The sequence below is a fragment of the Cucurbita maxima genome, unplaced genomic scaffold (assembly GCF_002738345.1).
Source record: "Cucurbita maxima cultivar Rimu unplaced genomic scaffold, Cmax_1.0 Cma_Scf00023, whole genome shotgun sequence".
NCBI lineage: Eukaryota > Viridiplantae > Streptophyta > Magnoliopsida > Cucurbitales > Cucurbitaceae > Cucurbita > Cucurbita maxima.
This window is the reverse complement of record NW_019272039.1, coordinates 3,618,868-3,644,501: the sequence shown is the minus strand read 5'-3', so window position 1 is coordinate 3,644,501 and position 25,634 is coordinate 3,618,868. Positions and strand designations below refer to the sequence as shown.

The 25,634-nt window shown below is 34.8% G+C and overlaps 3 protein-coding genes, 1 long non-coding RNA gene and 6 other non-coding genes across 14 annotated transcripts; 8 read left to right on the top strand and 2 right to left on the bottom strand.

Annotated features, from left to right (window-relative positions):
• Window positions 1-41: 41 nt before the first annotated feature.
• Window positions 42-3,741, top strand: LOC111497235. 4 transcript variants are annotated; one of them, XR_002720585.1, is made up of 10 exons: window positions 42-189; window positions 293-458; window positions 934-1,187; window positions 1,445-1,531; window positions 2,468-2,634; window positions 2,719-2,892; window positions 2,985-3,079; window positions 3,254-3,335; window positions 3,446-3,544; window positions 3,629-3,719. It is a non-coding gene; the product is annotated as an uncharacterized LOC111497235 (long non-coding RNA). The 4 variants fall into 4 exon arrangements; XR_002720583.1 differs by having other exon boundaries at window positions 42-458; XR_002720586.1 differs by having other exon boundaries at window positions 42-458; window positions 3,254-3,456; window positions 3,629-3,741.
• Window positions 2,225-6,892, bottom strand: LOC111497234. Its single transcript, XM_023147969.1, has 6 exons — window positions 6,788-6,892; window positions 4,394-4,774; window positions 3,633-4,137; window positions 3,353-3,554; window positions 2,744-3,247; window positions 2,225-2,653 (listed from the first exon to the last, which is right to left on the bottom strand). Exons 1-6 carry the CDS (start codon window positions 6,861-6,863, stop codon window positions 2,258-2,260), a joined length of 2,064 nt encoding a protein of 687 aa, XP_023003737.1. The 5' UTR covers window positions 6,864-6,892; the 3' UTR covers window positions 2,225-2,257.
• Window positions 6,893-10,962: 4,070 nt separating this feature from the next.
• TRNAA-CGC lies at window positions 10,963-11,035 on the top strand. Its single transcript has one exon. It is a non-coding gene; the product is annotated as a tRNA-Ala (tRNA).
• Window positions 11,036-11,290: 255 nt separating this feature from the next.
• Window positions 11,291-11,362, top strand: TRNAN-GUU. Its single transcript has one exon. It is a non-coding gene; the product is annotated as a tRNA-Asn (tRNA).
• A 644-nt stretch (window positions 11,363-12,006) lies between these two features.
• TRNAA-CGC lies at window positions 12,007-12,079 on the top strand. The gene has a single exon. It is a non-coding gene; the product is annotated as a tRNA-Ala (tRNA).
• Window positions 12,080-12,336: 257 nt separating this feature from the next.
• On the top strand, window positions 12,337-12,409 carry TRNAA-UGC. Its single transcript has one exon. It is a non-coding gene; the product is annotated as a tRNA-Ala (tRNA).
• Window positions 12,410-13,730: 1,321 nt separating this feature from the next.
• TRNAA-CGC lies at window positions 13,731-13,803 on the top strand. Its single transcript has one exon. It is a non-coding gene; the product is annotated as a tRNA-Ala (tRNA).
• Window positions 13,804-14,036: 233 nt separating this feature from the next.
• Window positions 14,037-14,109, top strand: TRNAA-UGC. The gene has a single exon. It is a non-coding gene; the product is annotated as a tRNA-Ala (tRNA).
• A 3,328-nt stretch (window positions 14,110-17,437) lies between these two features.
• On the top strand, window positions 17,438-18,515 carry LOC111497231 (cell wall / vacuolar inhibitor of fructosidase 2-like). The gene has a single exon (XM_023147966.1). It carries the CDS (start codon window positions 17,723-17,725, stop codon window positions 18,281-18,283), a length of 561 nt encoding a protein of 186 aa, XP_023003734.1. The 5' UTR covers window positions 17,438-17,722; the 3' UTR covers window positions 18,284-18,515.
• Window positions 18,516-19,257: 742 nt separating this feature from the next.
• LOC111497232 (chromatin assembly factor 1 subunit FAS2-like) lies at window positions 19,258-24,161 on the bottom strand. Of its 2 annotated transcripts, XR_002720582.1 has the most exons (7): window positions 23,895-24,161; window positions 22,491-22,563; window positions 21,172-21,418; window positions 20,975-21,075; window positions 20,590-20,869; window positions 20,115-20,260; window positions 19,258-19,362 (listed from the first exon to the last, which is right to left on the bottom strand). XR_002720582.1 is itself a non-coding variant. In XM_023147967.1 (5 exons), the coding sequence occupies exons 3-5, from the start codon at window positions 21,210-21,212 to the stop codon at window positions 20,595-20,597; spliced, it is 417 nt and encodes a 138-aa protein (XP_023003735.1). In that variant the 5' UTR covers window positions 21,213-21,418; window positions 22,491-22,563; window positions 23,895-24,161; the 3' UTR covers window positions 20,461-20,594. The 2 variants fall into 2 exon arrangements, 1 of the variants encoding a protein (XP_023003735.1); XM_023147967.1 differs by lacking the exons at window positions 19,258-19,362; window positions 20,115-20,260 and having other exon boundaries at window positions 20,461-20,869.
• Between the last annotated feature and the right edge of the window lie 1,473 nt (window positions 24,162-25,634).

The window sequence follows — 25,634 nt, the reverse complement described above, 5'->3', positions numbered from 1 at the left end:
AGTTTATATATATATATATATATATATATATATTCACTTTTCTTTTTTTTTCATACACACAAACCTCTGATAAAACTTCATTCAGTACTACCACCGTTCTTCTGTTTCCTCACGAAGATGAGAAGCGCGCCAGACAACCAGAAAGAAGAGTAGAAGGCATTCTCAAATGCTGGAATAATGATGTTTATGGTATCAAACGCACTTGATTCATCCTATTTTATCATCCTGTTCTTCCCACTGCTTCATCTCTTTGTCGAATTAAGCTAGTTTCATCCTGTTCTTCATCGTGTAGCAATCATGGTTCAGCTACCAAAGATCGCTCCTGAAATCGCATTTCTGCTTTCCAGAAGTTCTGTAATCATCGAGTTTTCACTCCAAAAGCTTCAAGTTCGGACACAGATGCGGTGGTAGCCTCCACAAATGTGGAGGAAGACGTCGAGTCTGCTCAGCTATTCGAGGTTTTTCCTCATTTTTGCCTTTAAATTTGGATTGATGTTTATAAATAAGATATATGAGAACATCAAGAGTAATTTAATTTTTGCACGCGTATTGCTGAATATATGGAAATGGCTGACATGTTAGTTGACGTTGAACACGAGAGAAGTGGTCTCCAGTTCCTGAAATTGAAAGTTATGTTCAGAAAACGAACTTCTACTTCACTATTAAAAGTAGCATCGCGTGGAAGGCGTTTGATGCAATAATCGTTCTGTTTGTGGTCTTTAATTCTGCAATGACTCCGTTTGTTGAGCAGACACCGTCGTTTCTAATGAGAATCAATAGATTAGTCATACGTTTGGCTGTCAGCGATTCAACGCGTGTCTGCACATATGTTTATCAACAATTTAAGAACTTCTTTCCTAGGTGATATCCGATACTGATTTGATTCTCGAACTTTTTTCTTAATCTCATGTATGCGAGTCTTGAGTTTTTCAGAAATTAAAGGATGCTGAGCGACAACGGGTAAACAAGTTGAAAGAGCTTCAGAGGAAGGTGAATTTGCAATTAGAGAGGGAGCTTGTAATGGCTTCTAGTTGGTAGGGCCTTACTGACCATGCGGGGAAAATTGAAGGGAACTGAAAGGGATCCCGAGAACTCGCACAAAATTAATTTTAGTGATTTCTAGACACTGTTTAATGCAAGCAATGTCCGGTTCATTGAGTATTCAAATTATGGCCAAACAATGTCAGGTAGTCTCAGTACATTCTCTTATATTTTAGAACGCGTGCACAATTTTCTTGTTTAGTTTATTTCGAAGCAAGAAAAAGGAAAAAAGAAAATAAACTCCACTGTAAAAAACGAAGAGATATTACAAAATTTCTTGTGCCTTTTAAGACATTTTTGTTGTAAATTAGCTTTTAAGACATTCTTGTTGTTCTATGTCTCTAACACTCTCTGTTGCGTTATATCTTTGGATTGATAACTTGATGAGACCAATATATGCAAGGTTGATACCTTTTGATCTGGGAGTTCCTAGGAAAATAACAATACTACCACTCAAGCGCAGTGCACTTGGATCTTTGGAGAAGAATCGGTAAAGAAACATCCTTGATCAATTTTTTGAACATTTCCTGTCTGATTTATGTAAAGTTTGTCCAGTTGGTTAATAATTCTGCTTAAGCTTCACTATAGATTGTGGTTTTTTTTATTTGCTTTAGTCATTTTATTTTAAGCTGTGAAAAATTGCTGATGTTAAGTAGCTTATGCAGATTATTACTGAGAAGAGGTATTTGTTTGTACTAGTCCCTGTAAATTGTGCCATTTGTTTATCAGATCATATCATTTTTAGTTGGTTTAGATTAAAGTTCTTCTCGATTTCTTTTCACAAGGTTTTGTACACACCACATCATAATTAATATTTATCAACGAGAAGTATTTTCTTCCTTTCATTTATGCTTTGTTCGTATTGTTTAAGAATTCTATAAATTAGGACGCTGTTAACATGAAAGGAGGGGGTTGTGATAACTGGAGAAGTGGGCAAATAAATATGAAAGAAAGAATTCATTAGTGCATTGTTTATCGGTTGGTATGCTAACCAAAATTACAACGTAACTAAGGTGTGTTTGTTAGGTTGAATGACACTGTGACCTATATGGGTCACGACCTCATGTATTTATAGATGTGTATAATGAGGATTACATTATAACAAACCATGAAATCATAGATTTGGTAACAAACAAGTAAATTAGTAAATTATTTTACTTTGTACAGATATGATCTATTCTACGTTTAACAATGTTATCTTCTTTTTTTTTTTTTTCTAGATTCTGAAGTATAATACAGAGGATTCAATGTCCTCGTGAAGTTTTCTCTCGAGAGGGAACTTGGGGAGGAGATTGGCAATCTTTTTGGCAGATTCTAAATATGATTTATGCTTGCATACTATTGCTGCTAACTTAGCCTCTGCATTGGCACACTGGTTTTCTAATGTTAAGATCTGACCATTACTGTAATTCTCCTTCCCGAGTAGGTCGGCAAGGTCTTTTTTCTTCAGAGTCCAGCTCCCAGTTCTCAAATTGAAGGCATACAAGGGAAGGAATCTTTGTCCATAATCAGCTATGAATTCCAAAGCTTTTAAAATGAACTCAAACTCCTCATTTGGCATGTAGTAGGGAAAGCTTACTCTTGTCCATCCAGGTTTTATTCCAGCATACCCCTGTTATATTGTTAAAGATCAAATTCAAAGATTAGGGACAAATCTAATTGTTTCATGGTATGCAGAATTGAAAGGTCAATCTGATTATACCTTAGCAATGGCAGATCTGTAGGCGTGCGAGCATGCTTCATCAATGTTTAGCAGTTTGTGACCATAAGGCCCCGCACAACTGCATCCTCCACGAGCCTGAATGCCGAACAGGTCGCTCAGGAGTGCTGCAATAAAAGGACCATGAAGAGGTTTTGCTCTCATACACCCCATCTCTCCCCACATGTAAAGCTTTTCATCCTTTTCTCTGGTGTTAGTTGTACATAATTTATCTGTGATACAGTTGAGCGATGAGTTCGTCGAAGAGTAAATGATAAAAGATAATATGGCCTGTCGCTTAGAAGACGTCCTCCCTAAAATACAGATGTTTCTATTATGGTGAAGTTTCTTCAAAGCCCTTTCTACATACTGGTGCTCTCGCTTCTCTATCTCTTGGTAGCTGATGTATTCTTTTACCCAAAAAGCCAAAGCTGCTCTAATTATTCCTATAATCTGTGGTGTTCCACCATTTTCCCTCTCTTCTATGTCTTCATAATACAGCGTGTCCTGCAGAAAAATCAAAGAAACACATCAAAATATGTCGAGCTTTCAGTTTCAACCAATCGGATTCTGTTCAAAACACAATTTAAATTTGGTGAGTTTTTCATTTACCTTTTCACTGAAGCCATTGACATAGTTCACAGTGCCACCCCCACAAGTTGATGGAGGAGATGATTTCAACTTATAAAGACTTTTGTTCATCAGAAGGATTCCAGGTGAGCCAGGTCCTCCAAGAAACTTATGTGTACTTAAGAAAATAGCATCATAGCCATCGATTTCCCCCGACCGCATATCAATTTGCACGTAAGGACCACTGCACCACAAATGAACAGATTCAATAATCATTCTTAGTTGATGCTTTGATTCAAGTTAACGTGTGAAATTCAGGTACCTTGCAGCAAAATCAAAGCAAACATGGCCTCCATATTGATGAAGAAGTGTAGCAATAGCTCTTGTATCTGAATAAATTCCAGTGACATTACTACAAGCTGAGAACGATCCCAAAATTGGCCTATTTCCAGCTTTCTTAAATGCCTCAAGTTGAGATCTGAGCATCTCAACGTCTAAAAGCCCATTCTCATCCATTCCAATCTCCACCACCTCAGCCAAACTCTGCCGCCATGAGAGGAGGTTGGAGTGATGCTCATAAGGTCCAACAAAAACTACCCACCTTTCTTCTTCCTTTAGGGTCTCTATTACCCTCTCCCTCAGAATGGATGGCACCGCAATGCCCATCACCTCTTGCAGTCTTTTAATGGCAGACGTTGTGCCTTGTCCACAGAATAGAAGTGCTTCTTCTTCTCCACCGCCCAAGTACCTCTTGATGTACGTCGTTGCATCGGTCACCATCTTTGTTGTATGCTGGCCTACGTAGCTGTCGCATGTATGCGTGTTGCCTGCAGATATGGTACGTAATCCATTCTTTATCAGTTATTCTGTTTGATAATAATTTTTCTTCTTATATATCTATATCTATATATATACATACACACACACATTTTGAGTTCATCCTTGTGAGTATTGTTGTTTGTATATATGCAGAATCAGATAATGGCATGATATAATGCATAATATGCATGAATTGATATAGCCAACCCCTTCTAAGATCTAAATTCATAATTTAAATTTTAGGTAGAGAAATATAGAACTAACCATAAAAGGGAAGAACGTTTCTGAGGATGAAATCTTCAATATAACGAAGAGAACGACCAGAAGCTGTATGATCAGCATAACACAATCTCCTTTCTCCAAATGGAGAATCAAACTCTGCATCTCCACCTACAATCTGAGAACGCAACCAATCAAGCCTTTCCTCCACCTTACTGGAGAAAGGAACGCCATCGATCTTCACCGTCTGAAAGGTCCTCGACCGACTGCAAACTTGATAATCTCCGTCACCATTACGGACAATGCTGCCACTTTTTTCATCTTCTCCGGCGGCTTCTACATACACTCCGTCACTCCTGTAAGTTTCACCGACATGGGGAGCTTTTCTCAACGTGGGGTTCTCCACCTTCAACTCCATGGCTTTAGCTTCAGAAGAAAAACAACGAAGTTATAAATAAGTGAAGTTGTGGACGGTGGACGAGGTTTTGGAAAGCTTGGAAAGTTTGGATTTCCGGTGGGTATTACACATTTTCGGCCGTTTGATTGGACAACAAATAGATATTTGAAAATAATAAGATTGTATTTTATAATATTAGATTTCCTAAAGTGCTCATTTGGTCTTCTAGAAAAGCATCTCGGAGTTAAATCATATATCTTGTAAAAATGTGAGGTCCCCTAATGGTGTTTTTAAGTTCATTTCTAGCAGTACTTTTTTAAGTTCACTATTTTGAACTGATTTTTTTTGTTTTTTTGTTTTTTTTTGGTATCCTAGGAGGTTTTTCCAATGGGCTTCTTTAGGTCCACTATTCTTGAGTTGGATCCCAATTTTTTCGGTACCAAATGCTTGTTTGAGTTTCATGAGTTCTTATACCATATTAGATAAACACGAACTTTCATCTCAAAATAAACCGGTAATAAAATGAATAACTTAGGTATTAAAAATTGTGAGGTCGCTTCATTTTTCCGAAATCCTCAAAATCCTTAAAATCCTCAAAATCATATGAGCGATAAATATCTATATATATGTTTTGTGAAATTAATTCTAGAAATTCTTTATTCTAAAAAAAATATATATTTTTTCTTTATAAAAAAATCCAATTTATTATGTAAACATGAAAAATTTTAATACAGACCCACACATTATAATTTAATTATAATTATATAAATAAAATAAAATTAGGTGAAATGACACATTAATCTTGGTAGAAAAAAATCAGGCGGCGACGTTTGGGAAAGGCAGAACATTGGAAATACGAAAATGGGTCCAATTTTGCAATTGGAAATTGTTTAATAAAATAAATAAAATAATAAATAGATTTGGAAAATTGGATCTCCCACAGCAACACGGTTGCTTGGTTTCCTTTTTTTTTTTTTAATAATTATTATTTTATTTTTTAAAATAAAAAATAATTGTCAAAGCATTGAACATTGAAATTTGAAAATTCTGAAAATTGACCAATATTTTGCATGCAGCGGGCGCCTTCACTTTCGTGAGATAAAATTCTGCCGTTTTAAACTTTTAATTTGATAAATAAGCCATATTTTTAAATGTATTATTTTTATATATAAAATAAATCTCTCAATTTTAAAAATTAATATTGATTTATGTATTATAATTATTATTTATATACATAACAAATATTAGGATAATTACCTATTTAATATCAGGATACGTTATGAGAGGTTCAACTCGTCTCAGCTCGTTAGGTGCCAATTTTCATTCATTTGGGTGAAGCCTTCAAAAATCTCCGCTTATGTACCATAAGAGAAATAGTACAACTCAATAAAATAACCACAGAAAAAATTATTTATTTTTTTAAATTAAGAAATTATCGTCGGATTTTTCTGGAATATTAATATTATTGAGTTAAAAAGTATAGTTTTCAAGAATTTTGATATTTAAAAAAATGCCACGTCATTTATTTGCTTAATAATGGAAAATGATTTTAGAAGCTAAAACATTCAAACCATGGAATTCAACGTTGAGTTTCTTGAAATTGCAAATCAAATTGAATCCATTTTTAAATTAAAAATAAACAAAATATGGATCTCTTTATTTATTATTATTTATTATTATCATTATTATTTTTTTGAAAGAGCCACAACATGTTTATTACTTATTAGACCCTATAATACTTCATGAATTAAATTGAAAATCAATCTATTTTTTATTTTGTTTCTACTATGTATTTTTTTACTCGACCCTACCATGAACTAGCTCCAATTTTTCAAGTTTTTTCTTCTGTTTTATTTTTTTACATATTTTTCTTCCACGTGTAATATAGAACAAAAAAAAACCTAATTATAAAAACATGTTTGAACGCATTTTTTAAATTTATAAGTTTCGAAGAAGAAAAAAGTCTAAGTAGAAAGAACAAAAAACGAAGAAAAATAAGAAAAAATCGAAGGAAAAGATTAGATCATATATTATATACATACCTTGAATTAGAAAGGAGGTTGTGTTGTTGGCTTTGAAATTGGATGATCTCTTACTCTTAGATAGCTTTATGCCCATTTTGTAATCTGTTTTAGAACAATCTCTCTATTTTTTGGTTCATTCTCCAAGAGAGTTGGAGTTGGAAGGGTATTTATACTAAAACAAGATGGGTGACATGATCTTTGGGGAAAATGATGAGGTGGGTAGCTCTCCAACTTTGACCAATCATTTTAGATATCAAAAACTATCGTGGGCTAAGCTTAATGATATCATTTTAATATTGGTTCAATATTCAACTTAATGATTTTGACATTCTCTCTCCATGTTATTTGCTTATTCTTTTTAGGAGTGAACACTATTGTTCTTGTAAACTAAAACTGAGTTATTTTAGTATGTTTTGTTCTCACTTACATATTTTCTAAAAAAAAATATGCTTATATGATTGTCGGCCCCAAACGTAGATCTCACTAGACCGGCTAAAGTAATACTCTGGCAAACCACTAATACTAAAGGATTCTTAATATAGTTTATATATATGGCTCGGGTCGCTCGGGTCAACCCAAGGATTTTGTCCCACGAACCCGAAACCGAATCGATTCAATTAGGGTTAAAAAAAAATGAACCTAACCCTACCTCTAATCTAACCCAACCCAACTCTTATAATTCGAGTTGGGTTGGTTGGGTTGTCGGGTTGTCGGGTTGAATGTACACCCTTATAAGATGTACATTTGGGTCACTAATAAGGGGACAAGACCAACCAATTATAGTGGAGGTGATCCTTTCTCTAGTGTGAGTGCAATGAAGGACTCTTGCTTCATCCGCCCGTTTGACTTATGTCATAATCGACTTGTTTTTCAACCCAAGTGATTTCATAACTAAAAAAAAAGATCTCTTTCGGGATCAATCCCATCGAAAGAAGGTATGCATCTTCACTAAATGTTAATGAAAACCAGCTCTTTCACCCATCTCTCATCTACTGAAAAGAGGGTCAGGAGTAACGTGTTCTTTTTTGGGACCTATACGTAGGTTATTACAAACGCACCATTAAACACTTTATGAAGCACAGAACCCTATCAACTTTCTACTCGGGAATGACACAACCATTATGATATAAGTAGTAACTTCAATTATTGTAAATATTTCTCAATCATTCTATTCTCAAGATCACTTTATATTTGAATGTAGTATTGGTTCGTTCACATACCCTTTCTATTCGGACATCACAATTATACACGTCAATTATTATTAAAGTAGGATTATTAAGACCCCGATCTCAAATCTAAATCTACCAAATCTTAGGGTGTCCTTAACTTATTTAATTAAAATTGGGCAAATTATCTGCCACATGAGTCTTATAAACTTATATTTTTAAATTGCATATTTGTATATTTAATATTTAAAATAAAGGTGTATTTATTGCTTCTGTAAGAGATAGCTGGCCGATTTAGGCCATTTTCCTTTATTGTCACCTAAAGCAATAAATAAAGCCTTTATTTATCTTATTTCCTTATGTCAACGTCCAATATTTTTTTTAATGAAAATAAAAATCGTAAAAAAACTAATAAAAAAAAATAAAACATTTTTTATTTTAGGATTTTTGGCCACTTAAAACTCCGTCAACGGCCAATTTGACTAAACCGATCGACAGGCGTTTCGGTCGCACGAAAAATGGGTGTTTATGCGAGAGAGAGAGAGAACATGATCGAGCGAGAAACTCACTGATGCAAAAGAAGATGACAACAAAGTGATCGGAGGTGAGGATGTTGGAGATGGAGCTAACGACGTGTTCGTGTCGCACAAAAAAAAAAAAATTGGCTTCCTCCCACACTTGAAGAATAACTTTAGGGTTACGATTGTGAATCATTGGTGATAGTAATGAAGCTTATTATTATGATGAGCAATGATCGGACGCTAGGGCGATAACAACCACGAAAGAGATGGGATATAGTGTGGGCAAGATGACAAAGATTAAATTAATAAATGTGAGTTTAATGAATAATTTAGATCATGACGCAATTTTAAATATATGGTTGATTTTCTAAAATAACGTATTTATTAACCAACAAAGATAGAAAGTTTTACACACCATTTGATATAGGAGTGAAAAGGTAAAGTTGTTCGATTATTTATTAAGTAATTTTAGCGTTTGACCATTTTTCTAGTGGTACTCGGGAATTGAGTTGGGTCGAATTTGAATATTTTGTAGTCTCAATCTAATTATTCGGGTTTGTAAATTTTTTAAATTAGGTTGGTTCGAACTTATTCAAATTTTTATTTTTATTAAAAATAAATTATAAGTAAATAAAATATCTATTTTCTTATTTTCATTCCTTTAATAAAAATTCAGAAATTCACCGACCAACCCAACTCAACCCATAAAGCCTTTATTTATTGAATGAAATCTCACCCAAATAAATTCATAACCCAACTCAAGCCATACAATTGGGTTAATTGAGTTTTTCGGGTCAAGAATTTTCTAACCACCCCTAAATTTTTTGATTCACATCTAATAGATTTGGAGAAGTTGTCACATTGTGAATGTCTCGTTATTCTCGCAAAATCGATAGATCCATCTAGACTCCCGAATATCGAAAAAAAAATACATTAATGGAGGCTTATTTATATTGGTCCCAATATGTTCTGAATGTATTGGTAGAACAATTAAGATCTGTTTCACTATTGCATTAATAATAGTAATAGTGGGTATGAGAATATTACATGATCAATTTCATTGGAAGCTATGAACAGATATGAACAGATGTGTAGGATTTTGAGCCAAATATTATGAAATGAAATAAAATAAAATAAGTATACGCAGCCAAAAATATATATTTTTTAATATTCAAATAGTTTTAGGTTGTATAAATCAACCTAATTCATTTTTTTTTTCGAACTTAATTCAAGTAAGTTTGTACTGCAATTAATTAAATTCATACAAAATAGATTTAACTGATTGAATTTTTCGAGTCATCAGAGAGTATTATAATGTTTATAGAATTAAATTTTCTACGGTAGAATTTGATCGAGATATGAAGATAGACTTATTTTTGTAATATTTCGAAAAAGAGAAATGGAGGATGAAAATAAAAGGGCAATGAAAAGGGTTGCAAGTTGTTGGAATAAATTCCAAACATAACACGTGAACAATACAGAGACTACGTTCTCAAGGATAAGCTTACTCATCAATATTTTCTTCAATGTTTTTTCTTTATATATATATATACATAACTAGACGAACACGACTCTCCACAATGGTATGATATTGGCTTTGCTTTGGGCTTCCCCAAAAGGCCTCACACCAATGGAGAGTTTATAAACCCATGGTCATTCCCTAAATTAACCGATGTGGGACTTTCATCATCCAACAACGAGTTCGTTTTCGTTAGTTTCTCACTCCATATGGTAGATTACTCGTTTTGCATGTAAAAGGTATGAAATTTGATACTCACTTTTATATATATATATATATATATATATATATATATATATATATATAATTTCCACAATTTTTTTTGGATGTAAAAATGTAATTACTCTATTTTTTAAACAATGTATCCCAATACGGTAGAGTACTTGCTTTGCATGCGAGAAGCACAGGGTCCGATTCTCCGCATCTCTAATTTTAAAAAATATAACATTCTCAATTTTTTTAGACACGAAAATATAATTACCTTAATCTTCAAAAACATGTATTTATTTTGGAGCTTTAATAAAAGTAAAACTCAAAGCTCATATGGTAGAGCGCTTGCTTTGCATGTTAGAGGCATGGAGTTTGAGTCACTGCACCTCCAATTTTCATAAATATACTTTCTCAATTTTTTTTAAAAAAATGTATTTATTTTAGAGTTCCAAAGGGGGTGTAGCTCACATGGTAGAGCGCTCGCTTCGCATGCGAGAGGCACGAAGTTTGATTCTCCGCACCTTCAATTTTCATAAATATAACATAATCAATTTTTCAGACAAAAAAATATAATTACCTTAATCTTCGAAAAAATGTATTTATTTTGGAGCACCAATAGAGGTGTAGCTGATATGGTAGAGCGCTCGCATGCGAGAGGCATGGGATTTGATTTCCCGCCCCTCCAATTTTCATAAATGTAACATTTTCAATTTTTTAAGACACAAAAATATAATTACCTTAATCTTCGAAAAAATGTATTTATTTTAGAGCTCCAAAGGGGGTGTAGCTCATATGGTAGAGCGCTCGCTTCGCATGCGAGAGGCACGGGGTTCGATTCCCCGCACCTCCAATTTTCATAAATATAACATTCTCAATTTTTTCAGACACAAAAATATAATCAATGTATTTATTTTGGGGGCACCAATAGGGGTGTAGCTCATATGGTAGAGCCAGAGTTACAAAGGAAACCTCGAGCTCATATTGGTCATGGGTTGAGAACGGGAATTGAATTATCTGAAACCTAATTTACCGTTGTTCCTCAGTAGCTCAGTGGTAGAGCGATCGGCTGTTAACCGATTGGTCGTGAAACCTAATTTACCGTTGTTCCTCAGTAGCTCAGTGGTAGAGCGGTCGGCTGTTAACCGATTGGTCGTAGATTTGAATCCTACTTGGGGAGATTTGATTCATTCCGAATGAGAAAGAGTGGTACACTTTCTTTATATATCTCCTCCGTCTACAAGGGGAACAACTTAGCTTACAACACAGCGTGTTCGCCACCACACCGGCTGGCTGGTGCATTGGCCTTACCGTAATAGGGCCGAGAAGTATGACCCTTCGATTAGAACGCCTCATATCTCGTGGCACGCGGAACGTGGCATTTCCTTTTAGTTAGTCCGTCTATCTAACTTCTAACCAAAAAATGTATTCTTTATCAAAGGGTTCGCTTTGACCGTTAAGAGTAGGTAACCCGTTCCGTTCCCTGTGTCTTTGTTTCTATTGCATTCTATCTCATCATATCAAATTCTGTTCTGCGATATTTGAGAATCACCGTCAATACCTTGGTGTAGGTCCGGGATAATCCTTCGCATGCGAGAGACACACAAAAATATAATTACCTTAATCTTCGAAAAAATGTATATATTTAGAAGCTCCAATGGGGGTGTAGCTCATATGGTAGAGTGCTCGCTTGGAATGTAAGAGACATGGGGTTCGATACCCTGCACCTCCAATTTTAATAAATATAATATTCTCAATTTTTAAAGACACAAAAATATAATTACTTTAATTTTCAAAAAAATGTATTTATTTTGAAACTCCAATGGGGGTGTAGCTCATATGGTAGAGCGCTCGCTTCGCATGCGAGAGGCACGGGGTTCGATTCCCCGCACCTCCAATTTTCATAAATATAAGCTTCTTAATTTTTTAAGACACAAAAATATAATTACCTTAATCTTCGAAAAAATGTATTTATTTTAAAGATCCAAAAGGGGTGTAGCTCATATGGTAGAGCGCTTGTTTCGCATGCGAGAGGCATGGGGTTTGATTCCCTGCACCTTCAATTTTCATAAATATAACATTCTCAATTTTTTAAGACACAAAAATATAATTTCCTTAATCTTCAAAACAATGTATTTATTTTGAAGCTCTAAAGGGGGTGTAGCTCATATGGTAGAGCGCTCGCTTTGCATGCGAGAGGCACGGAGTTCGATTCCCCGCACTTCCAATTTTCATAAATATAACATTCTCAATTTTTCAGCCGAAAAAATATAATTAACTTAATGTTTAAAAAAATGTATTTATTTTGGAGCTCCAAAGGGGGTGTAGCTCATATGGTAGAGCACTCACTTCGCATGCGAAAGGCACGGGGTTCAATTCCCCGCACCTCCAATTTTCATAAAAATAACTTTCTCAATTTTTTCAGACACAAAAATATAATTACTTTAATTTTTGAAAAAATGTATTTATTTTAAAACTCCAATGGGGTGTAGCTCATATGGTAGAGCGCTCGCTTCGCATGCGAGAGGCACAGGGTTCTTAATTACCTTAATCTTCGAAAAAATGTATTTATTTTGGAGCTCCAATGGGAGTGTAGCTCATATGGTAATGCGAGAGGCACGGGGTTAGATAGCCTTCACCTCCAATTTTCATAAATATAACATTCTCAATTTTTAAAGACACAAAAATATAATTACTTTAATCTTCGAAAAAATGTATTTATTTTGGAGCTCCAATGGGGTGTAGATCATATGGTAGAGAGCTCGCTTCGCATGCGAGAGACACGGGGTTCGATTTCCCGCATCTCCAATGTTCACAAGTATAACATTCTCAATTTTTTAAGACACAAAAATATAATTACCTTAATCTTCGAAAAAATGTATTTATTTTGGAGCTCCAATGGGGTGTGACTCATATGGTAGAGTGCTCGTTTTGCCTGCGAGAGGCACGTGGTTCGATTTCCTGCACCACCAATTTTCATAAATATAACATTCTCAATTTGCTCGTCGCTTCGCATGCGAGAGCACGGGGTTCGATTTCCCGCACCTCCAATTTTCATAAATATAACATTCTCAATTTGCTCGTCACTTCGCATGCGAGAGCACGGGGTTCGATTTCCCGCACCTCCAATTTTCAAAAATATAACATTCTCAATTTGTTAAGACACAAAAATATAATTACCTTAATTTTCGAAAAAATGTATTTATTTTAAAGACCCAATGGGATATAGCTCATATGGTAGAGCGCTCGCTTCGCATGCGAGAGGCACGGGGTTTGATTTCCGCACCTCCAATCATCATAAATATAACATTCTTAATTTTTTTAGACACAAAAATATAATTACCTTAATCTTCGAAAAAATGTATTTATTTTGGAGCTCCAAAGGGGGTGTAGCTCATATGGTAGAGCACTCGCTTCACATGCGAGAGGCACGGAGTTTGATTCCCCGCACCTCCAATTTTCATAAATATAACATTCTCAATTTTTTAAGACACAAAAATATAATTACCTTAATCTTCGAAAAAATGTATTTATTTTGAAGCTCCAAAGGGGGTGTAGCTCATATGGTAGAGCGCTCGCTTCGCATGCGAGAGGTACGGTGTTCGATTCCCCGCACCTCCAATTTTCATAAATATAACATTCTCAATTTTTTAAGACATAAAAATATAATTACCTTAATCTTCGAAAAAATGTATTTATTTTGGAGCTCTAAATGGGGTGTAGCTCATATGGTAGAGCGCTTGCTTCGCATGCGAGAGGTACGGGGTTCGATTCCCTGCACCTCCAATTTTTTCAGACACAAAAATATAATTACTTTAATTTTCGAAAAAATGTATTTATTTTGGAGCATCGATGGGGGTGTAGCTCATATGGTAGAGCGCTCGCTTTGCATGCGAGAGGCACGGGGTTCGATTCCCTGCACTTCCAATTTTCATAAATATAACATTCTCAATTTTTCAGACACAAAAATATAATTACCATCTTCGAAAAAATGTATTAATTTCGGAGCACCAATGGGGGTGTAGCTCGTACGGTACAGCGCTCCCTTCGCATGCGAGAGACCGCGGAGTTTGATTCCCTGCCCCTCCATTTTTTATGAAAAAATGATGTATTTATTTTGGAGCACCAATGGGGGTGTAGCTCATATGGTAGAGCGCTTGCTTCACATGCGAGAAAAGGGTTTCAATTCCCGTTTGTGATATAAAAATATAATTACCTTAATTTTCGAAAAAATGTATTTATTTTGAAGCATCTATGGGGGTGTAGCTCATATGGTAGAGCTTGCTTCGCATTCGAGAGGCACGGGGTTCAATTCCCCGTCCCTCCAAATTTCATAAATAACATTCTCAATTTTTTCAGACACAAAAATATAATTACCTTAATCTTCGAAAAAATTTATTTATTTTAGATCTTTAATGGGGTTTAGCTCATGTGGTACAATGGTCGCTTTGCATGCGAGAGGCACGAGGTTCGATTTCCCGCACTTTCAATTTTTAAAAATATAACATTCTTAATTTTTTAGACACAAAAATATAATTACCTTAATCTTCGAAAAATTTATTTATTTAAGAGCTCTAATGGGGGTTTAGCTCATATGGTAGAGCCCTCGCTTTGCATGCGAGGGGCATGGGGTTTGATTTCCCGCACCTTCAATTTTCATAAATATAACATTCTTAATTTTTTTTTAGACACAAAAATATAATTACCTTAATTTGGTAATTTTCGAAAAAATGTATTTATTTTGCCAGCACCAATGGGGTGTAGCTCATATAGTAGAGCGTTCGCAGCATGGGTTTTTCCCCTTTTCATAAATATAACATTCTCAATTGAGTGCCCGCAGCTTCGCATGCGAGATGCATGAGGTTTTATTCCCCGCACTTTTTCATACACAAAAATATAATTATCTTCATCTTCGAAAAAATGTATTTATTTTGAAGCTCTAATGGGGTGTAACTCATATGGTAGAGCGCTCGCTTCGCATGCGAGAGGCAAGGGTTTCGATTCCCCGCACCAACATATTTTCATAAATATAACATTCTCAATTTTTTCAGGCACAAAAATATAATTACCTTAATTTTCGAAAAAAATATATTTATTTTGGAGCTCCAATGTTGGTATAGCTCATATGGCAGAGCGCTCCCTTCGCATGCGAGAGGCACGAGGTTCGATTCTCCACTCCTCCAATTTTCACATATATAAAATTGGAGCTTATTTCTTTTTTAAGGATTGACGAATCAAATGATATTTTTGTTCCAATTTTTGCCTCTTCTTCTCCCTCTGAATTAAACTTTTCCTTGCCATAATGATTCCATTCCTAGTAGTATCAATGATACAAGTCAGATCCTAGATGTAGAAATATAAGAAAGAAGATCCCCTTCTCCATCGAAAGAAATGAGATTTTCGAGGATACAACACATACAAAATTAACCAAATTTGCCTGATGTAGAGGCAATCAAGAAAGCCGCATAAGTAAATATATAACCTACAGAAAAGTGGGCTAATCCAACTAATCTTGCTTGCACAATGGAAAGAGCCAATTTTTTTAGTCACAAAAAATATAATTATCTTAATCTTCATAAAAAATGTATTTATTTTGGAGCACGGGATTCAATTCCTCGCACCTCTATTTTTTATAAATATAATATTCTCAATTTTTTATACACAAAAATATAATTACATTAATCTCTTTCAAAATGTATTTATTTTAGAGCACTTACTTGCATGAGAGGAATAGGGTTTGATTCCCTACACCTCCATTTTTGACATTTTAGTTTTGTATAGGATAGTAATAAGGTCCTAATAATTTTATTTCTTGAAATTTTAAAATTCAATCATATTTTGTATTTATTTTAATTCACAAATGCATTTCATATACTAAGAGGGTCAACAATTTAGAGATGTCTAGTAGCTACTAGCCACCAAAGTTTCAACAATTTCTCGAAACACATTGCTCACTCACTTCGTCTAGATATATGAAAATATTGCTAACAAAGAAAATTCACTAGTTAATCAGATTGATAATACATAAAATGGAAAAACTTTCAATCGCTTCTATATCACAAAAAAATTGCCATTACAATTGAACTAAAAAAAAAAAAAAAAAAAAAAGTGAATTGGACATTAGCTACATAAATCGATTAAGAACTTTAAATCTTTTATTACAATGAACGGCTCATACAATGACTGACTCATCGAGCTATCTGTTATTGATATATGCACTCAAGACATTAGAGGTTACAATGATAGGAAGACTTCTCGAACTATCTGTTGTTAATATCGAGCTACCTTTAAAGAACTATCACGAGGTTGAAACTTAGAAAAGGATTTTAGAGAACAAAGACAATGAAACCATTATATGGGCATATCACAATCCAAAAGCACTAACGCCATTGATGATAGCCCTTAGAAACTTGGGTGCATGCATGCAATAATTTGCAATCAAAAGCACATTTACCCCACACAGACACACACAAACACACACAGACACAGTGAAAACAAAGAGAATCCATAGCAGAAATGATGGAGGAGGCCAATTGTACCAAAATCAAACAAAAAAAACCCTTCAAAAAATGGCATTTTGTCTTTGTCCATTGCCACTTTATACCCTTTGGCCCGTGACTCTCTCTGTCTCTGTCTCTGTCTCTGTCTTCTTCCAAAATAATAATCTGATTAATCAAAAGGGTAATTAAGCCACATCAATTCCTTCCCTTACAGTCAAACATCTTATTATTATATTAAATGGGGTTTGAGAGAATCGAATCATTCTTCCTTCAAAATCATTTCTTTTCTTATCTTTTTCTTCTTGCTTTATGTAAAGTACCTATAATTGTTCACAAAAGCTGCTTCCATCTACTGAATCAAAACAATTTTTCAGACTAGATTCTCTCTTTCCTTAACTTTTTATTATGAAATTCGATTTAAGATATAAAGATATTTGTAGAATATAGTTTGTATAACTATAATCTTTTACTGAACGAAACAGCTCGACTGTAAAAGATAGGTAGAGATAGAATATACATTTTGATTGATATTTCACTGTGTGCTTGCTCTACCATAGAGCGGAGACTGACTCATCAAAGGAAGGATTAATGCATCGAAGTCTGATTGGATGGAATCCTCAATTCTCTACCCGATCTCTATAAAAACCTTGAAGTCAGGTTAGGAGTGGGTTAATAGTACATTATATCTTATCTTCCGAGGTTGATTGGTATAGAATATTTTTGTTTATATCCTATTTAAAATGTTGTTAACGATTGAACTTTTGATCCCGAACTCTGTTTTTCCATTTATTGAACTTTTCATCACCATCACCTTCACACTCTTCATACTCTTTTGTTCTTAATATTTCTCTCTCCTCTCTCTCTCTCTCCTCAATAAACACTTCACTACTTACTTGTTGGGCCTTGTTAATTCGTTCTTCTCCCTTTGAAGAAACATTCGAATTTGTCTTTCTAGAGAGTTTCATGTTCTTTCTTCATTATCCTCTCTCTTTCTCTCTCTTGAATTGAGAAAAAGATCGAATTTTTCAGCCAAATTCCAAATGGGTTTGAAGAATTTCCTCATATTTCTCCTCTTCCTTGCAAACCCAACAATCTTTCTTCACCAAACCACGAAATTTGTGGCCGCCGACCAAACCCTAATCCAGAAAACATGCAGAAACACCCTTTACTATGACCTCTGCATGTCATCCTTAAAATCCGACCCCACCAGCCTCACCGCCGACACCAAGGGTCTCGCTGCCATTATGGTCTCCATCGGTGTCTCCAACGCCACTGCCACCGCCACCTACCTCTCCACTCAGCTCCCAACCTCCGCCGGGGCCGCTGCCAACAACAACAGAACGAAGCTCTTAAGACAATGCTCCGAAAAGTATGGCTTTGCAGCGGAAGCCCTTCGAGCCTCTCTGAAGGATTTGGCTGAGGAGACTTACGATTATGCGTATATGCATGTGTCTGCGGCGGCGGATTATGCCAATGTTTGTCATGATGGGTTTAAAGGGTTCCCGACGGTGGCTTATCCGGCGAAGCTTGGCCGGAGGGAAGAAGGGCTGAAGCGTATTTGCAGAGTGGTTTTGGGGATTCTGGATGTTCTTGGTTGGTGAAATGGTGATCATAATTGAATTGGGTTTTTGTTTTCGGCTTTTGCTTTTCTTGTTCTTCTTTTTAGATGGTTTGTTGATGTGTTTTTTTAAGAGATTTAATGACTCTTTATCTTTTCAGTTATTTTACTTCTTCTAGATTGAGAACTTGTGGAACTTGAAGCTTCGAATAATTAACTTTTTATGTTTTTATGTTCTTTATTTAATAGAATACCATGCATTTGTGTTTATTTTTTTTATTTTTTAATATAATTCTATTAGTTAATATATGTATCATGATCTAAAACATTTTTAATGTTTGAATCTTTGTCCATCTCATAATTCATTTTCATTTTCATTGGCTTGAGTGTTTTGTTACCCTTTTGTTCACTATTATAAATAATGTTTCATTCCTTATCTCCAACTAATATGAGATCTCACAATTTATTTTCATTTGAGGCTCGAGTGCTTTGTTCCCCCTCTCCAACCGATGTGAGATCTGTATCAATGTCTAACTCTGATAACTTTCGTAACAGTTCTAGCTCATTATTGACAACTTCCGTAACAGTTCTAGCTCACTATTAACAGATATTGTTCAGTTTGGTCGGTTACATATTGTCATCAGCCTCACAATTTTAAAATATGTCTACTAGAGAGAAAGTTTCCACCCCTCCAAAGAATAATTTGTTCCCCACTCCAACCCAAAATTATTTTTTTGCTTTTTTTTTTTTTTTTTTTTTTTTGCTCACCTCGACCATGGTTTCTCATTATCTTCATCATCCTCCAATGGAGATCGTGACCTCACTCTTTATACTCCCACTCGTGAGGTAATCTTCATACCCTTTAATTTTGAGTGTTCCATTTTCAATTTCGAGTAACTTTGATTACCTGATTGGGTTTTGATTTGGTGGAGTGTATCTTTAGGGTTTCGTTTTGGAATCAGATTCAGAAGAAATTTGTGGAAGGTTTGATGGGTTGAGATTCATTAGGACTTTGGTTGCTACTCAAAGATAATACAGACTTTGAGGCAGCTGCCTTGCGGTATCAGAAGTGTTGCTCTCCCTGCAGCTTTGGGTTTAACATGAGGTGACTTTCTCATAACCCTATTCAAAACAAAGGGAGGAAAACCCTAAATCAATGCTCATATAAATATACTATCAAAGCTCCATTAAAACTTAAACTCTCATTCTCAACTTCTATATGTGAAGTAAGACTTTAATAGTCTAAGCCAAATAATGCTATCGGATATTATCAACTTTAATACGTATAAAAAAAATAGAGAATAATTGGAAATTGAATGAAAATGAACATTTGGTCTGTGCAAAACACAAGTTCAATTACTTCCAATATACGAACTACAAATATATCAAAAGTTTATATGGGAGTTAAAAGTTTGTTGCTATATTTACAAATATGGCAACATGAATTATCACACATTCAAAATTTTCAAACAAAAATGTTAAATTCCAAAATTCTGAGACCAAAATTAAAAATTTCTAATACAAAGTCTGTACAAAATAAGAACTTTTTAAGCTACGGCAATATTTAAAGAAATTTATTGTATGTTGACATTGTGGGGAAAAATAATAAGAGGAGAAAAAAATACCAAAGAAAACCAGATCGCACTTTAAAAATATGAATTTCGAGATTCTTGTTTTGAAAAGTAAAGGAAGTCAAGTGGACCAAAACAGAAAGTATAGTGCCAAAATAGGAAGCTATCAAAGTAGATATATCAAAACAAAATTTCAATTAAATTACTTTATCATTAACTCATAAACATATACATATTTATATTGTATCAACCTAATTTTGAATTATAAGCTATGTTGAGCATTGAGTTATCCTAGTTACTTACCTGCAAATCCAGCCAAGTTGCAAGCTGTGCCAATGGGTCTTATCAATTCATGTGACCTTTGTGACACAACCCAACAAATCATCTGGTCCAACACACTTGGGCCTACATATATCCTCATCGTCATGTCAACTCAAACTTTTTTATTCCTGTTGGGTTCACAAGTTTGCAAGTTAACACAAATTTTTTAGTTTTTAGTCCGAATCTATTAGACAAAATTGATACAAGTCACCGAGAAGCATGCAATCCAAAACAAAAAGTGAAAACTGAATAATAATATCATAGAACTCTTCCCAATATCATTAGAATATCCACCAGGAAAATAAGATCAAGAATGATACACCCATCATTTAAGAAGTTATCATTTTGATTTTTGACTATATTGGTGACCAACATTTGATCAAGCACCGCAACAAAATTCTTTTAAAAATTCAGCAAAATCTGTCAGGACAAAGATAATAAACAGTCGGTAATGTACCTCTTTCATGGAACAATAGCCATGGTGTAATGCGCCTTTTGGCTGGCTTGCTGGCAACAGAGTCGCTTGAAGAGCTTATGTACCTGTTTACTAGTCCTCTTTTTCATTTCATGTCCTTTGGTGTCGGCTATTTTTTCAATCACTATGTTATCTGGTTTTCCAATGCTTTTGTTTTCTTCTTGTTTCACTTCTGCTTCTGTTTTCCTATTTTGATCATCGTTTACAGTCACCGCATCTGTTGAACTCGTATTCTGATTGGTCGTTGTGCATGTTCTATCATCTATATCAATTGGAAATAAACTATGAGGAACAAATTATTGAAAGATGAAAGACAAACAACTACTTCGAGAAAACATGACAGGAAAGGAGCAAATGTAAATCTGACCTGATAGCACGATTGGTGATCCCAGCTCATAATTTTCAAATTCCACCAAAGTACAGTAACCATCGTGAGAAGCCAGTTCTAAATAATGAGCATCTGCCAACCTTTAAAGAACAAGCACTTCAAAATTGAGAAAATGAGCAACTACAATTGAAAGAACGTAATCATGAGTAGCCAGGAGAGAGGAGCAGAGAATTCACCATGCAACATTAGTTATGGTAGCATAGTGAAGACCAGCCATGATTGCTAGTGGCACAACACTTTCAGTGTCATAGATGTACAAAGATGCTCGGTATCACGAATCATTATTGCTTCATCATAATTATCATTTATCATTATAAGCAAACTAGTAATTACACATAATTGAGTCTTGCCTCGAAAGACCCTTTCTAGAAAATATATAGGTTGTATTAACCGATTTCAACGTTGGTGATATGTTACAAATACCTGAAAAGAGAAAAGAAGCAAATCAACAAAAGTTTGCTGAGAAGAAATATGATTGTGGACCGTAGAGAAACAAGAGGTTGTAGGATGGAAGAGAACAAGTGATATTTCTTAATATGATGCATACGGTTAAAAATAATATTAAAAGAGCATCATTTTATTGAGTCTCCAAAAGTAGCTGTATTGTAGCTCCCAAAATAAAATTATGACGCAGTAAAAATAAATGATCATGTGTACAAAAAAACCAAATTGTTCTATTCTTCCCCTTGTACTTATCAGGAAAACTTCGGTAGCATCCCACACTTGAACTTTTCCCCATAGACAGGTTGGAAAAAAAAAAAGAACGAAAAGAAGGAAAAAAACTGAACCAAGAAAGTTCCTACATACTTGTGATCCCAGGAAATGATTATCATCTCATTTGTTTTTCAGTGTTTATCTAAGCAGATATAACTGGACAACTATTTTGGCAATGCTAACACTGGCAACTTAACGAAGGGGAGAAGGGGAGTTTGTGATGACCATGACCAATCTCTAACTACATCTCTAGGATGAATGGGTCAACGCCACACCTTGAACATAGTGCAAATAGGCATCTAAAATCTGATAGACAGAACCTGAAGAATGGGAGAAGAACAACCAAAGCTAAAAGATTAATGGAACAAATAAGCTGAATTCTAGAAATAGATATCTTTTCCTTTCTTTTTTTTTTTTTCTTTTGCGTGTGTGTGTATTTTGTCCAACCTCTGCTTGCATCCCATATAATGCAAGAATTATTTACGGATCCAGATATCAAATATGTATCACGATGAGACCACCACAGTTCAAGCACATCCTGGCGGTGAAATATAGCGTGAGTGTTTGGGTCAACTTGTGTGCACCTTTGATCTCACAAGACAACCATCTTAACCCTACCATTTTTTAGTGACAAGAAAACTTGAAGGACATTAGATCCCAATCCATTCCTTCAAAACCATTTACTATTCACATTGGACTTTATTGACAGCTATAACTTTTGAGCTTCATGGCTTCTAAACAAGTTAAAATTAAAAAAAATTAAAAAATTTATAAGCCTTACAATAACGTCTTCAGGACCTTCCAAGTCTGGCCACTTTCCAAATGGTGCAAATTCCATATGATCAGCTCACCTCCTGCAGGAAATGAAAACTAAGATGAACTTAAATCTCCAAGGATTTAGTTACTGGCTCAAACATGTACTTAAAAACAAACATCTGCAATCAGCAGAAGTACTACCATCATCGAAGAGATTTTATGGAAAAAAAGCAGCTTCATGGAATTCTCTTTGATCTTGTTATTTACCATGCTATTTCTTGGCGTGTATTGTCAATCTATTTGCTTCTTCTAGCTGTGTATCCCTTTTAACCAATTGGAAAAGTGTTTTGTGATCATCATAGAATTACCAGCCTTGAATTTTGTGAATTTCATATATCAATGAAATTGTTTTTTAATAATAAAAACATTCCCCAAGTAAGGGTGATTAATTTTACAGGTCCTCTTTTTACAGAATTCGACGAATTTCAAATATTGGAAAGTAGAGCTCTATATGCTACAAAGTTAATTAGACTTCTTAGAATAACATCAGATCATTTTTCAACTTTCCTCCTATTCGAGAATTTTAAATAGTGACCTAGTCCTAGATTTAAAAATGCATGTGTGAGATTCCAAATCGGTTGGGGAGGAGAACAAACCATTACAATGGTGTGGAAACCTCTCCCTAGCAGATGCGTTTTAAAAACTTTGAGGGGAAGCTCGAAAAGAAAAATCGAAAGAGGACTTGTTAGTGGTGGACTTGGGCTGTTACAGCAAGGCTGGACCCCAACCTAGTGGAATGAGCTCTGTCTAGGGTTGGCCAGGTTTTGCATTTGTAAAAAAAAGTCTTAAAGATGAATCTTAAAGGGTGTGATACAGATCAGATCTCTTTTCAATTCTCCTCACACTTCGAATTTTAAAAGGCAATCTACTCCTTTTATATTTGAAAAATTTTGGGCGTTACAATTTCAAAAGGCGTGGGCATCAAAGTGTGGTGGATATTAGCACCGCTGTTACCAAAAATGCAGATCCTAAATTGCGGTGAAATGAAATTATAGCTTAATAATGATACAAAATATTGACCAAAGAAAGTACCAAAATTATTACCAGAAAATTCACCAAATGTACTCAGCTTCATAACACTAAACCTAATGTTAAGAGATCCAGAAATATTTTTACATACCAGAATGTGAGAAGCGAAGGCTATCTATTAACAGCAGAACCAGGGGCTTTATTCTGTCCTTCCCCAGAATTCAATAATCGAGAGGAACAGTTAGCCCATGGCTAAATATTCAACCAACCACTCAAATCTAAATACTCAGAACATGTCCGTTGTTGAAAGCCTAAGTTTGAAATAATTGAAAATTGAAGATGGCTAACCTAATTTCATAAAAAATCAAAATCAGAAGCGAATAGGGTACTGAATACAGACCTTGATAACGAGTCTTGCCAGTTGATTTGAAGCGTTCCACTCTTTATTTCTTCGTCCTGCTCCGAATTTTCAACAATCAAGTGATTAATCGCAGGAGAAATTTTAGGGCTAAATTGCAGAAGGAAAGAGGAACTGGGAGATGATGAAATTTGGCGCCCCTTGCTGCAATGGGGGGTGTCGAAATGCGATGGTCGCTCCCAATTTGGCGCCTTTTTGGATCGCCTTAGTTCGAATTAAACGGTAAAGCGAGGAATGATCGATAGTTTAATATTGGCTATTATTATTCATTATAAGAGCATTTTTATTTTTATATTTTGGCATATCATTTTAAACTTTTTATTTATATACATATATATTTATTTAATATTTATCGACCAGATTCACCGCCTACGAGCCATTTATCCACAGTCAAGAACACTTGCCCCCTCCTTCCCCATCCGAACTATGAATGCTAGCACGAAGTTAAGATATGTTGCTCAAATTAAAGGTATGAATGATTTAATAATATGGACGAATAGACTAGTGATGAAAGCGCATTGAGAGATAGTTGTTCAATTGCACCAATTAATTCATCAAATTTATTTTGAAGGCATTTCACGATAAGAAAACTGGTTTTTCAAAATGTAATTTTATTCAAATTTGCACCCAATATTTTCCTATATACCAAAAGTCATATAAGATCGTTGAATAAGACATCATATCAAAGTGCATTGAGTATCTACTATACGAACGACATAACTTGAAATGCACGTTATGTCTCCAAAACAATTCTAAGAGTATGATCATAATCATGATGCAGATACTCGTTATGATCATATGAGCACTCATGATTATCCTATGTATACTCTTTCATGTTCTTGTGCTTCATAGTTACAGACGTATGGATGCAAAAACCATAAAAACAAGCACACTTGGAGAAAGATAGCTCCCTTTGTGATCATGTCTTTAAAATTAATATTTTTGTTATGATGCGATTATAATGTATTAATTATTATAGAAGACAAGTGACATTTCAAACAAAAATGTTTAGATTTAATGTCATTATATAGTAATAATTTCTATAGAATTCACGTGTACACCTAGTTCTCCATTTGCTCGTTAATAGTAGATATTGATTAACTAAATATTTCAATCGTAAAAGCTTTGTAAGTATTTTAGTACTCAACTCGTCCAACCGGTGTTCGATAAGGTAGATTATATTGGAAGAAACTATTCATAAATACTGACTACCTTAACTTAAGCATATCTCACCTGGATCTTAAAGAAACAAAACCAACAAACCGTCCCAACCCACCGTTATCTAGTATATTGTCTACTTTAGTCTGTTACATATCACTGTCAGGCTCACGATTTCTTAAAACACATTTGCTAAGGAGAAGTGTTCATACATTGTAAGAAATATTTCGTTTCCCTCTCCAACCGATGTGGGATATCACAATCCACCCTCCTTGGGGGTTAGAGTCCTCATTGACATACCACCCGGTGTCGGACTCTAATACCATTTGTAACAGCTCAAACCCACTACTAGTAGATATTGTACGTTTTGGCTTATTACGTATCATCGTCAACCTAGGTTTTTAAAATACGTTTGCTAGGGAGAGGGTTCCATACCTTTGTAAGAAATGCTCCGTTCCCCTCATTAACCGATATGAGATCTCACAATCCACCCACTTGGGAGCCCAACGTCCTCACTAACACACCGCTTGGTGTCTGACTCTAATATCATTTGTAACAGCTCAA

What these genes read in the sequence shown, in the direction of transcription:
- LOC111497234 (XM_023147969.1), bottom strand. Translation starts at nt 6,863, where the DNA reads ATGGGCATAAAGCTATCTAAGAGTAAGAGATCATCCAATTTCAAAGCC. An exon ending in AAACGTTCTTCCCTTTTATG is followed by an intron (nt 4,138 to 4,393) that starts GTTAGTTCTATA and finishes CCATATCTGCAG; the next exon opens with GCAACACGCATACATGCGAC. An exon ending in ACAGATCTGCCATTGCTAAG is followed by an intron (nt 2,654 to 2,743) that starts GTATAATCAGAT and finishes ACAATATAACAG; the next exon opens with GGGTATGCTGGAATAAAACC.
- LOC111497231 (XM_023147966.1), top strand. Translation starts at nt 17,723, where the DNA reads ATGGGTTTGAAGAATTTCCTCATATTTCTCCTCTTCCTTGCAAACCCA.
- LOC111497232 (XM_023147967.1), bottom strand. Translation starts at nt 21,212, where the DNA reads ATGGCTGGTCTTCACTATGCTACCATAACTAATGTTGCATG. An exon ending in ACCATAACTAATGTTGCATG is followed by an intron (nt 21,076 to 21,171) that starts GTGAATTCTCTG and finishes TGTTCTTTAAAG; the next exon opens with GTTGGCAGATGCTCATTATT. An exon ending in ATCACCAATCGTGCTATCAG is followed by an intron (nt 20,870 to 20,974) that starts GTCAGATTTACA and finishes CAATTGATATAG; the next exon opens with ATGATAGAACATGCACAACG.